General features: G+C 42.6%; 1 protein-coding gene across 1 annotated transcript in view; it reads right to left on the bottom strand.

Moving 5' to 3' along the window:
• Positions 1 to 14,023, bottom strand: part of LOC139414287 (TAFA chemokine like family member 4b) — a 46,704-nt gene that overhangs the window by 20,444 nt on the left and 12,237 nt on the right. Inside the window, exon 3 of the mRNA XM_071162196.1 lies at positions 13,753 to 13,868. Coding sequence (XP_071018297.1) covers positions 13,753 to 13,867 — 115 coding nt within the window. The 5' untranslated portion in view covers position 13,868. The remainder of the gene's footprint in view (positions 1 to 13,752; positions 13,869 to 14,023) is intronic.

The raw sequence follows: 14,023 nt of genomic DNA, 5'->3' as shown, positions 1-14,023 counted from the left end.
CGCATCTCTGTGTGTGGAGAAAAGGTGTTCCAGAGGTCTTTTTCCTCTGGTTGCACATTTAACATGCTGATAGAAATTTGGTAAAACAGATATAAGTTTCCCTGCATTAAAGTCCCCGGCTACTAGGAGCGCTTCCTCTGGGTGAGTGTTTTCTTATTTGCTTATGGCAGAATACAGCTCATTCAATGCTGTCTTAGTGCCAGCCTCTCTGTAGTGGTATATAAACAGCTACAAAGAATACAGATGAAAACTATCTCGGTAGCTAGTGTGGTCTACATCATATCATGCTGTACTCTACCTCAAGCGAGCAATAGCTCGAGACTTCCTTAGATATCATCCACCAGCTGTTGTTTACAAATATACATAGACCACCGCCCCTTGCCTTTCCAGACACCACTGTTCTATACTGCCGGTACATCGTATAACCAGCCAACTGTATGTTGATGTTGTCGTCGTTCAGCCATGACTCCATGAAGCATAAGATGTTACAGTTTTTAATGTCCTGTTGGTAGTTTAATCTTCCACGTAACTCGTTGATTTTATTCTCCAAAGATTGCACATTTGCTAGCAGAACGGATGTAAGTGGGGATTTATTAGATCGCCTACGAATTCTTAGAAGGCAGCCCAACCTTCGGCCCCTCTTTTTCCGCCTCCTCTTCACCCAGATCACGGGGATTGGGGCCTATTCCCGAGGAAGCAGTTTATCCTTCTCGTCGGACTCGTCAGAGTCATGAAAGGAAAAAAAGGATTCTGCTAATCCGTGGTGAGTAATCGTAGTCCTGATGTCTGGAAGTTATTTTCAGACAGAAGAGATGGTAGCAGCAACATTGTGTACAAAATTTGTCAAAAAATAAGTTACAAACAACGCAAATAAACAAACAAAAAAACACAATTGGCTGGGGGCACATTGAACATCTGCCTTCTTCTCTAGCGCCATTTTACACAAAGTGGTGTTATGGCAGTCTTAATGTAATAAACCTCAGCTCAGGCTGAAAGAAAAATACATTTCAAGTTTGGCTATTTGGGTCTATTCCTGTGGCAGCCAAGCAAGCGTTTTCTGGGCGGCAAACTAAGCAGCTCTAACTTGAACTGATTGAGCAGCCAGTCAACTGATGTATTCTGAAAGACAGAAGTGGCCCAGACCATGTGCAATTTATCAAAAAGCCTGTCCTTACCCTGTCAATAACTGACAAGCATGTCTGCAATGGAAGGCCAGACATTTGCTATATCTGTCTAAGGGAGTTCAATCAATTCCAGGGACAGACACAGACTGCAGCTCCATCCAAGAAAATTACAGAATTGAAACGATATGGACTTTAATTCATAAAATCAGAATGACTACGAAAACAAATCTTGTTTTCAATAAACAGAACAAGTCTGGATATATTTTCTCCTGTAAAATGGAGGAACATCACAACATGGCTCCACTGCCTCACACGTTTACCTTGTCTTCCATATGAACTAACCCTGTTAGAGTAAATGCTGTTATCTTCCCCATTCCCCCGTCACATCCACATCCTCCTCTTCCACACCTCTAACCATCTCTACCATCTCTCCTGTTTTCCATCTACCCATTGATCCCCATTCTCAACCCTACTCTCACTTCCTCTCCCCCACTCCCACCACACCCTACCTTCCTCTCCCCCACTCCCACCACACCCTACCTTCCTCTCCCCCACTCCCACTCCCACCACACCCTACCTTCCTCTCCCCCACTCCCACCACACCCTACCTTCCTCTCCCCCACTCCCTACCTTCTTATCCTGCATTCCCACTCTTCCTCTCCAATCTCTCTCCAGCTCAGTTGTGAACGGTCCTATACTGCACAGCCCATCAATCAGGCTGACATTATCTGTGTTTCACAGGCCCAGATCAGGCCCCGTCCACAGATTTATTCTAATTTCACAGGTTGTTTGTACGGCTGAGTGGTCCTATGCAGAGACCTCATTTATACACAAATCTATCCCCAATAAAACCCACTCACTGTGACAGCAAATCAGTGTTTGTCAAGGAGGAAAAAACACACCCTCTCACACACGTACACGCACACGGTCACACGCGGTTACGTTCACACACGTGATATTTTAGTCCTGCTTATAAAAGGGGATAACCACTGTTATTACCAATATGTATGTTCCAACAGCATCTGTTTAGAGTGATTGTGATGCATCTTTACTTAGAGGATCAGACATTATTGGAGTGAGGGTCTGGTCTGCTGAAAGTGACCTTGCAGAAAGGTGTACAGTATATCTCCAGTTATGGGCTAATGGACTTTAATAAGGTGGGGCCTTAACCTAAGGTCCAGGAGAGGATAGGAGAGATGCTCTTACCCAGTGGGAGGACCATAATGATGTCAGGGAACAGTGTAGCTGCCCTACATGTCCTGTTTAAAGTGATTAGCGAAGATGACAAAGTCCACTGTGTTCTCAGTTCTTTGTTTAAATAAGGTGAACCCCCAGGAAAAAAAAACATTTAAGAGCACCGGCAGGTGGGTGGATGATTTGGCTTCTCTATGTCCTTAAACTTAATGTCTAGCTTGATCAAGACCCCAAAACAGCACACACAACACAAATTGGTTTTCAGCCTGAGAGACCTGCACTGACCTATATGTGCAGTGCAAGAGTTTGTTTGATGGGCCATAGAGGACTAAAAGTGTGTGTGTGTCTGTGTTTGTGTGTGTGTTTGCGTGCACCTGTGTATTTTCAGTGCATTGAACACCCAGAAGGCCAAAGTACCACACAAGCAGATACTGTTGTTGGTGGATAGAGACCGTTACTGTGAGCGAACAAAGACGGTGACTCGCTCCTGACTGTATGAGGGCAGAATAGTCTCAATATTTTATCAGTATAATGTCCCACGATCCATGTGTACGTTTACCATAACTCCCAAATAAACCCGTGATCTGTGAATATATCACAGATATAAAAGATTTCACTAAGACAACCATTATCTGTGAATATGTTCAAATGTTACACTAATAAAACCATGATCTGTGAATATGTCTATCTATTTAACAAAAAAGCATGATCTGTATATATATTCAGCTGGATATATATTCAGCATAAGTCACAAATAAATCCATGATCATTAAACATATTCAACATAGCTCACAAATAAATCAGCAATTTAAACAAATGTAGAATGATTTGTGTGCAAATATTCCTAAATTCCTAACATCTACAACTGTGGAATGTACATTTCAGCCTCAAAATCTGGGTGTGGATCTCTAATCTTTGTTTACAGAATTTTGAGATTATTTTTCCGCTGGAAAATTCTGCAATGGTGAATCCCAAACCACAGTTGTAACGTGTTGCTGACGAAACTCTGAGGTTGACTTTCAGAGAGTGGCCAGGGAACAATAAACCAAACAACTTCACTCATGACTTGAATGATGCAATTCATGTTCCACTTTTAAGAAGTTGGAGCTCTTTTCTGTCTGCATTAATAAGGACAACACACAGGTCTTTCCATCATTGCATGATATTTTATGTGTAAATGAACTCAAGCTTACGGACCATGTCAAATGTGATATAGCGAAACACCTGAGTGAGCTGGGGGAGCAATTACGCAGGTACTTTCCCGAAACGGACGACACAAACAACTGGATTCGTTATCCCTTTCATGCCCTGCCTCCAGTCAACTTACAGATATCTGAACAAGAGAGCCTCATCCAAATTGCAACAAGCGTTTATGTGAAAGTTTAATTTTTTCAGAAGCCACTGACAGATATCTGGATTGGGCTGCACTCAGAGTTTCTTGCCTTGGCAAATCGCGCTGTTAAGACACTGATGCCCTTTTTAACCACATACCTATGTGAGAGTGGATTCTCGGCCCTCACTAGCATGAAAACTAAATACAGGCACAGACTGTGTGCGGGAAATGATTTAAGACTGAGACTCTCTCCAATACAACCCAACATTGCGAGTTATGTGCATCACTTCAAGCGCACCCTTCTCATTAACCTGTGTTGAGTTATTCACAATGTTTGTTGAACAAATAAGGTTTTATATGTAAGATGGCTAAATAAAGAGCTAAATGATTGATTATTATTGTATTATTATTTGTGCTCTGGTCCTATAAGAGCTCTTTGTCACTTCCCCCACGAGCCGGGTTGTGACAAAATCTCACACTCCTTCTTATGTTTAATTAATGTATTGTATAGTGTGTGTGTGTAGCAGGCTTACAATGATGGCAAAAAACAACATTTGAAAGTGTGCTTACCCTGGTGCTAGAAGGGGTACACAGCTGGAGGTTGAATGTTTGAAAGGGTACAGGACTATAAATGTTTGGGAACAACTGCCCTAGAGGCATCAATTCCTCCTATTTTCAGGTGTATTGTAGAGGAAGGAAAGGAAATTAAAGGCTGATTTACCTAACTAGACACCAAAGGAGTCTCCCGGAATGTCCAACCCCGTGAAGGGGTTTAATAACTTGTCATTTTAAATCTTAACAGTGATGGTTAGGTAAGTCGGAGGTTTGTGGAGCAGGGCTTTGTAAACAAAAAGAGCGTAATAATGTGATCTAGGGGACTTCAAAGAGGTCCAGCCAACCTTTTGGTAAAGAAGACAGTGATGAGTAATAAAATTGTCTCCCTTGATAAAACGAGGGGGGATATGATAAACAGCATCCAAGTGTTTAAGAGTAGAGGCAGCTGCACTTTGATAAATGTGACTCATTTCAGGAAACACAGGAGAGCATTTTGAGAGCAGTCGCGGGTCACACAGGAGAGCAGTTTAATCAAAATGCGATTTTTGGCAGAAATGCCTTCTGGAACATGTGAACTTTCATGTGCCTTAATAACAAATTTGTATGCCATATGTAAATATGAAATAAATTGTTTAATTACTATTAAACTAGTTGGTTTAATTACTGTTGGTTTAGCCACAGAAAAAGACAGCAACCTTCCTGCTAGCCATGATTGGCTGAGATAATGAGATTGGAATGGTCTGCCATATAGCACATTTCTGTTTATTTGAGCTGGACAGTGTGTAAAGATAATCCTGTCTAACGCTGCTTTTTTTATGTATCGCATAGTAAAACTGCATAAGTGTTTGTTGATGACTGGGTTTTGAAATCAGTGGAACTTGAGAATGATAGCTAAGGAGATGGAGAAAACACCTGTCTCCAGATTACATCTTCAATCTAAGGGCAACCATGGCATCCGTGACAGGGCGACGTGTCCATCCACGGGTAAGATAGTCTAGATAGCTACATTTTTAGATATTACACATTTCAAATTGTGACAGAAAGTGATTTCATTTCAAGTTAAAGTGTACTGTTAGCTAGCTAATGTTAGCTGGCTGGCTTGCTAGCTAACATTATATCAGAGCCATTTGCATTGCTAGTTATAGCCTAATGTTAGCTAGCTAACATTGAACCTGCCTGGTTAGCTATCTGCAGATTTATGCAGGGTAGTAACGTCATGTGTTGGGATTATGGTTCATTGTTTAGCTAGCTAACTACATGTCTTAATATTAATAAAATACTCCACTATGCAAGTAACCATTTCAATAGAATGTCACTGCATCAATTGTTGATAGACATAACAGGTAAATTTGCTCTGGCTATTTAATCTGATTTCAGAGCACGGGTAAGATAGTCTAGCTAGACACATTTTCAGATATTACACATTTCTAATTTTGACAGAAAGTAATTTTCATTTCAGGTTGAAGTGCACTGTTATCCAGCTAGGTAACGTTAGCGGCTGGCTCGCTAGCGACCATTACGTGTATGATCTTATTATTTGTATCTCAGAGACATTTGCTTTTGTAGTTACAGCCTAATGTTAGCCAGCTAAAATTGAACCTGGCTGGTTAGCTACCTGCAGATTCATGCAGGATAGTAACATCATGAGTTGGGATTATGGTTCATTGTTTACCTAGCTAGTTAGCTACATGTCTTTACAAAAGACTCCACTATGCAAGTAACCATTTCGGGTGCATTCGTAAATTCAGTCTGGCAATCTACTCTGATTCCTAAGCAGTCTCGTCTGAGTGTGCAAGAGCGCAGAATAACTGACGAATTTACGAATGCTCAACATCCGTTGAATATGACCGGTGTTAAAATGTAGCCAGCGTAAAATGGTCAGAGTGGGGTGTTCTCACATTTGTGTCTGGAAGTAGCTAAAAAGCAAGCCAATGTTAGCCAGTTAGCTTGGATGCTTGACTGCCATTGCAAAACTGAAAGCGCAAACCACAGTATTTAACCATGGAATGGTGACTGGGAATATATCCAAATACAAACATTGTAGTTATTCCCTCTGCAAGGCAATCATACAAAAAAAACTGCAAATCAACGGCACGAGACGTATGTGGCAGGGTCTATAGACAATCACGGACTACAAAAGGAAAACCAGCCACATCACGAACACCGACGTCTTGTTTCCAGACAAATTAAACACCTTCTTTGCCCGCTTTGAGGATAATACAGTGTCACCGACGCAGCCCACTAACAAGCACTGTGGGCTCTCCTTCTCCGTGGCCGACGTGAGTAAGACATTTACATGTGTTAACCCTCGCGAGGTTGCCGGCCCAGACGGCATCCCTAGCTGGGTCCTCAGAGCATGCGCAGACCAGCTGGGTGGTGTGTTTACGGACATATTCAATCTCTCCCTATCCCAGTCTGCTGTACCCACATGCTTCAAGATGGCCACCATTGTTTCTGTACCCAAGAATGCAAAGGTAACTAAACTAAATGACTATCGCCCCGTAGCACTCACTTCTTTCATCATGAAGTTCCTTGAGAGACAAGTCAAGGATCATATCACTTCCACCTGACCTGTCACCCTAGACCAAATTCAATTTGCTTACCGCCCCAACAGGTCCACAGATTATGCAATCGCCATCACACTGCCCTATCCCATCTGGACAAGAGGAATACCTTTATAAGAATGCTGTTCATTGACCATTGACCATAGTTCACCATTCAACACCATAGTACCCTCCAAGCTCATCATTAAGTTTGAGGCCATGGGTCTCAACCCCGCCCTGTGCAATTGGGTCCTGGACTTCCTGACGGGCCGCCTCCAGGTGGTGAAGGTAGGAAACTACATCTCCACTTCGCTCATCCTCAACACTAGGGCCCCACAAGGGTGTGTGCTCAGCCCCTCTTGTACTCCTTGTTCACCCATGACTGCATGGCCATGCATGCCTCCAACTCAATCATCAAGTTTGCAGATGACACAACCGTAGTAGGCTTAATTACCAATAACAACGAGACAGCCTACAGGGAGGAGATGAGGGATCTCAGAGTGTGGTGTCAGGAAAATAACCTCTCACTCAATGTCAACAAAACAAAGGAGAGGATCGTAGACTTTAGGAAACGGCAGAGGGAGCACCCCCCTATACACATCAATGGGACAGCAGTGGACAAGGTGGAAAGTTTACGTTCCTCTGCGAACACATCACTGACAAACTGAAATGGTCCACCCACACAGACAGTAAAGTGAAGAAGGCGCAACATTGCTTATTCAACCTCAAGAGGCTGAAGAAATTTGGCTTGTCACCTAAAACCCTCACAAACTTTTACAGATGCACAATTGGGAGCACCCTGTTGGTCTGTATCACCGTGTGGTACGGCAACTGCACCGCCCACAACTGCAAGGCTCTCCAGAGGGTGGTGCGATCTGTGCAAGGCCTCAAAGCTTGGACCGAGAGGCTGAAAAACAGATTCTATCTCAAGGCCAGCAGACTGTTAAACAGCCACCACTAGCACAGAAAGACTGCTGCCTACATTCAGATTTGAAATCATGGGCCACTTTAATAAATGGAACATTAGTCACTTTACTAATGCCACTTTAACCTCTTTGATCTCCAGGGGCGCTATTTCATTTTTGGATAAAAAACGTTCCCGTTTTAAGCGCGATATTTTGTCACGAAAAGATGCTTGACTATGCATATTCAGTTTTTGAAAGAAAACACTCTGAAGTTTCAGAATCTGCAAAGATATTGTCTGTAAGTGCCCCAGAACTCATTCTACAGGCGAAACCAAGATGATGCGTCAACCAGGAAATGAGCAGAATTTCTGAAGCTCTGTTTTCCATTGTCTCCTTATATGGCTGTGATTGCGCAAGGAATGAGCCTACACTTTCTGTCGTTCCCCCAAGGTGTTAGCAGCATTGTGACGTATTTGTAGGCATATCATTGGAAGATTGACCATAAGAGACTACATTTTCCAAGTGTCCGCCTGGTGTCCTGCGTGGAATTCGGTGCGCAATTGCCAGCTGCTTGTACTTTTCCATTTGATTGAGGGGAGAAACCATGCTTCCACGAACGATATATCATTGAAGAGATATGTGAAAAACACCTTGAGGATTGATTCTAAACAACGTTTGCCATGTTTTCAGTCGATATTATGGAGTTAATTTGGAAAAAAGTTCGCGTTTTGAGGACTGAATTTTCGGGTTTTTTTGGTAGCCAAATGTGATGTATAAAACGGAGCTATTTCTAATACACAAATAATCTTTTTGGAAAAACTGAGCATCTGCTATCTAACTGAGAGTATCCTCATTGAAAACATCAGAAGTTCTTCAAAGGTAAATTATTTTATTTGAAGGCTTTTATGTTTTTGTTGAAATGTTGCGTGCTGGATGCTAACGCTAATGCTAACGCTAAATGCTACGCTAGCTAGCTACTTTTACACAAATTATTGTTTTCCTATGGTTGAGAAGCATATTTTGAAAATCTGAGATGACAGTGTTGTTTACAAAAGGCTAAGCTTGAGAGATGGCATATTTATTTCATTTCATTTGCGATTTTCATGAATAGTTAACGTTGCGTTATGGTAATGAGCTTGAGTCTGTATTCCTGATACCGGATCCGGGATGGGGAGATCAGAGAGGTTAATAATGTTTACATATCTTGCATTACTCATCTCATATGTATATACTGCATTCTATACTATCTATTGCATCTTAGCCTGTGCCGCACAACACTGCTCATCTATTTATTTATATTTATATATTCTTATTCCATTCCTTTACTTAGATATGTGTGTATTGGATATTTGTTGGGGAATTGTTAGATATTACTTGTTAGATATTGCTGCACTGTCGGAACTAGAAGCACAAGCAACCCTACTCCTCGGCCAGAGCGTCCAGTGTGCGCTCTGAACTCTCCAAGAGCGAAACGCCCTGAAATTACGAACGGACAATCTGACAACGCTCTGAATTTATGAACGCCTAGAGCGCACTCTGGCACTCCAGATTTAATTGATAAGCACACCCTTCAGTAGAATGTCTCTGCGACAACTGTTGATAGACGTAGCTGGTAATCTCGATCTGGCTATCTACTCCAATATCAGAGCACTCTCATCTGAGTGTGCCAGAGTGCAGAATAACTGACGATTTTACAATTATGCATAAAATGTAACCAGCAGCACAGTTGCAGTCACCAACGCTCTGGATAACAACCAGCTCTGCTAGGGAAAGTAACGGTCAGTGTTCTCTCATTTGTGTCTGGAAGTTGCTAGCAAATTAGCCAGTAAGCTTGGGTGCTTGACTGGTGTTCTTAGTACAGAATGCTTGGATTATTCCTTAAAGAGAAGGGTGGGGCTAAAGCTTAAGAGGGTGTGAACGATGCTGGGTGTAGACAAAGACGAGCTCTCCAGTAGGTACCAAAACATTCAAAGGCCATTTTCTAAAAAGTGAGGTTACAAGTTTATCAACATTCAAGTAGAATTACTTTCATATTGTTCCTCAAATGCGAGACAGCCTTTGCATACCATTTTGAAGCTCTGTGTTTCTGCTTTTATCCAATGCTTTTATTCAAATTTTGCTACATAAGACCGAATCAAGGCGGTCGGTCAGAAATAGTATCACCATAATCAAGAACAGGTAGAAATGTTGAATGCACAATCTGCTTCCTGCTGAATAGAAAGAGACAAAATCTGTTTCTGTATAAAAAATATATATTTAAAAGCCCACATTAAATCTTAGTTTCTTAACAATCTTAGTCATATGGTTTTTAAACAATAAATCACTGTCAATCCAAATACCAAGTACGCAGGGACTTTTTTGATTATAGAACCATCTGATGAGTAAAGATGTAATCCATCTGAGACAATCTTCAGAGAACTTGAAAACAACATGTATTTAGTTTTAACTCATATTAAGTATGAGTTTTAAATCAGTAAGGGCTTCCTGCACAACTGCAAAATGGTACTGTAGTCTTGCCAAAGCCAGGTCAGCAGTCGGGGCAATTGCATACATATTAGTATCATCTGCATATAGATTACATTTTATTTTTTAATGGATTGACCAATAGCATTTATATGAATAGTGAAAAGAACAGGTCCTCGTATCGACCCCTGCGGCACACCTTAAAATACTTCAAGAAATGTGGAAGTATTTCAGTCACGATGGCCTTTGTTCTGTTACTAAGATATTCATGAAACCATGAAGAGGCATCAGAACTCAGGCCTATCGAGGATAACTTATTCAATAAAACAACATGATGCAACAAAATCAAAAGCTTTTGACAGGTCCACAAACAAAGCAGCACATTTGATTTTAGTGTGCAAAGCATTGACAATATCATTAACAACTAAAGTGGATGCTGTGATAGTGCTATGCCCAGGCATAAACGATTACATTCAGAATACATTTCTCATACAAGAAAAGAGCAAAGTTGTGCATTCGGAAAGTATTCAGACCACCTGAATATTCCACATTTTGTTACTTTACAGCCTTAATCTAAAATGTATTAAATATTTTCAATCTACACACAATACCCCATAATGACAAAGCAAAAACAGGTTTTTAGAAATGTTTGCAAATGTATTACAAATAAAAAAACTAAAGATTACATTTACATAAGTATTCAGACCCTGTCCAATGAGACTCGAAATTTAGCTTAGGTGCATCCTGTTTCCATTGATCATCCTTGATAGTAATCCTTCCGGTGGTAAACTAAATAGATTGGACATGATCTGGAAAGCACACACCTGACTATATCAGGTACCACAGCTGACACTGCATGTCAAAGCAAAAACCAATCCATGAGGTTGAAGAAATTGTCCGTAGAGCTCGAAGACAGGATTGTGTCGGGGCACAGATCTGGGGAAATGTACCATTGAAGGTCCACAAGAACACAATGGGAGAAGTTTGGAAACACCAAGAATCTTCCTAAAGCTGGCCGCCTGGCCAAACTGAGCAGGGAAGGGCATTGAGAGAAGGGCATTGGTCAGGGAGGTGACAAAGAACCCGATTGTCACTCTGACAGAACTCCAGAGTTCCTCTGTGGAGATGGGAAAACCTTTCAGAAGGACAACCATCTCTGCAGCACCCTAATCAGGCCTTTATGGTAGAGTGACCAGACACAAGCCATTCCTCAGTAAAAGGCTAATGAAAGCCTGCTTGGAGTTTGCCCAAAGACACCTAAAGGACTCTGACCATGAGAAACAAGTTTCTCTGCTCTGATGAAACCAAGATTGAATTATTTGGCCTGAATGCCAAGCATCACGTCTGGACGAAAACTGGCACCATCCCTACGGGGAAGTGTGGTGGTGGCAGCATCATACTGCAGGGATGTTTTTCAGCGTCAGGGACTGGGGGACTAGTCAGGATCGAAGAAAAGATGAACGGAGCAAAGTACAGAGAGATCCTTGATGAAATCCTGCTCCAGAGCGCTCAGGACCTCAGACTGGGGTGAAGGTTCACCTTCCAACAGGACAACGACCCTAAGCACACAGCCAAAACAACGCAGGAGTGGCTTCGTGACAAGTCTCTGAATGTCCTTGAGTGGCCCAGCCAGAGCCCAGACTTGTACCTGATCGAACATCTCCGGAGAGACCTGTAAATAGCTGTGCAGCGACGTTCCCCATCCAACCTGACAGAGCTTGAGAGGATCTGCGGAGAAAAATGGGAGAATCTCCCCAAATACAGGTGTGCCAAGCTTGTAGCGTCATACCCAAGAAGACTCAAGGCTGTAATCGCTGCCAAAGGTGCTTCAACAAAGTACTGAGTAAAGGGTCTGAATACTGTAAATGTGACATTTCATTTTTTATTTTAAATAAATATTTTGACATATTCACAGATCATAGTTTTGTTTGTGAAACATTTCAATGTATTCACAGATCATGGTTTTATTTGTGAGTTATGGTGAATGTACACACGGATCCTGGGACATTATACAGACAAAATATTAAGACTATTCTGCCCCCATACGACTGTCTTTCATCGCCCTGCGAACATTAACAGGAAACAAGAGGAAAAGCTGCTGCTATGTTTCCTATCTATTCTTCCTGACAAGTGTCAGTCAAAGCTTCCCTCTATGGATGGATGAGATTTAGTCTCTCCGTTCCTGTGTGTTACTGTTTCCTGGTGAGCACCTTCAAAGTAACAGAGTGCCACTGTGGATGACATTGTGTAAATGAGCCTAAGGGAAAAAACAGCATCACTCCAGTGAGGTATTTTTTCACCTCCGGAGCCACCGTGTGGCCACATGTGATAGGACAGGACATGGAACCAGAAGAAACGGCACAGCATATAATACTATAAATAACGGAACAGTGAAACTAAGTGAAAAACAGAGGGAAACAAATGCATTGCAGATGACAGTGAAAATACTATTTGCTGTAGGCCAGACCAATTATTTTTCTCCCTTAAAATTCCTTGCTGTATAACATGCAGCATAACAGCAAACAAGTCCTAAACTTCCCCCAATTAGTAGAAAAGCTCTAACGAATTGCTGCAGTGTAGGAACTGAGTCTTCTGGCTGCTGTTGTTGGGGAAAGAAAAGCAACGTGCGAATTCAGAGGGGAGAGAAGACCCCAGCTGACCTTCACAACAGACTGGGACTGCAATTAGCGCTGTGCTCGCCCTGACGCCAAAAACACTGCCTCGCCAGCGCCTGCATCAGTCACCGGCACTAGATGCTGGTGGCATTTCTATGCCAGCTAAAGGTTACCTTGGATCCCAGGCAAAAACTTGAGGAAGAGAGAAAAAATGGCAAGGGATAATTAAGGAAATAGTCCTAATTAAGTGAGAAACAGTGACCCTGAGGGAGGTGTAGGGTGCTAGGAGGGAGCTGGGACCGGGCATGCCGCGGGAGGCTATGACTCAGCATTACTGTCCCCATGGCGACCCCCTGGCATTCTGAAATATTGATGGGGTTGTGTTGGTCACTTTTGTGGCCACGAGGGGAACCATGGTAATGAATTATGCAAATCACAGCGCCTTAGCTTGTGGGTGTCAATTAGTGTTGGGTGGCGGACATGTTTTAGCCCTGGCCAGGGTCTCTCTCTGAGGGGAGTGATAATGGAAATAGGGTGGGTGGGGTCAGTTCTGGGAGGAGAACATATTACTGGGCCAGTTTAAGTCATGCATATTAATATACTTATTACTGGGCCAGTTTTCACACTCTCCTACTAAGGCAGGCATCACTACAAGTCTATACATGTATGTCCTACAGTAGCACTAAACCATCTATGAGTCAAGCAAAGGGAAATGGTGTAGGAATTATAGCCTCACCGTCTATCTACCCTGAATGGATCTCAGATCACAAACTCACTCATTTCTGATAGTTGGCAGATGACAGTTAAAATGCTATATGCTGTGGGCTGTGTTATCCAATGAAGTGGTGTTAGTACACAAGCCTCAAAAACAGGTCCTAGGTCCCAGTGTGCTGTCATGGGGACAAATGAAGTGTCACTGAGGAGGCATGCTTAATGACAGACTCATAGCACACATGTGGCATCAGTGAAAATCTAATTAACCTCATGTGGGGTTTAGGGCGAGAGCAGGGCCTACTGTACCTGTCTGTCCCCGATGGTTACGGCTGCCAGCAGACACCTGGCGACCACAGAACATCACCACGGCAACAAGGAGGGCCACCTGCAAAGGCCAAGCTGACCTCCCCCACAGCTTCATCCTGAGAGATAGACAGGGAGAAAGAGAGGCAGGGAGACAGAGTGACAGGGAGACAGAGTGACAGGGAGAGAGAGGGGGGGGGGGTAAAAAAAAAAGTATTTGAAAGGAAAGAGAGGAGAGGTGTCTTCAAAAAGGAGTAGACAATGAAATAGAACC

This window comes from Oncorhynchus clarkii, chromosome 7 (assembly GCF_045791955.1).
Source record: "Oncorhynchus clarkii lewisi isolate Uvic-CL-2024 chromosome 7, UVic_Ocla_1.0, whole genome shotgun sequence".
Taxonomy (NCBI): domain Eukaryota; kingdom Metazoa; phylum Chordata; class Actinopteri; order Salmoniformes; family Salmonidae; genus Oncorhynchus; species Oncorhynchus clarkii.
Note: the sequence above shows the minus strand (reverse complement) of the source record. Positions and strands in the feature narration are given on the sequence as shown.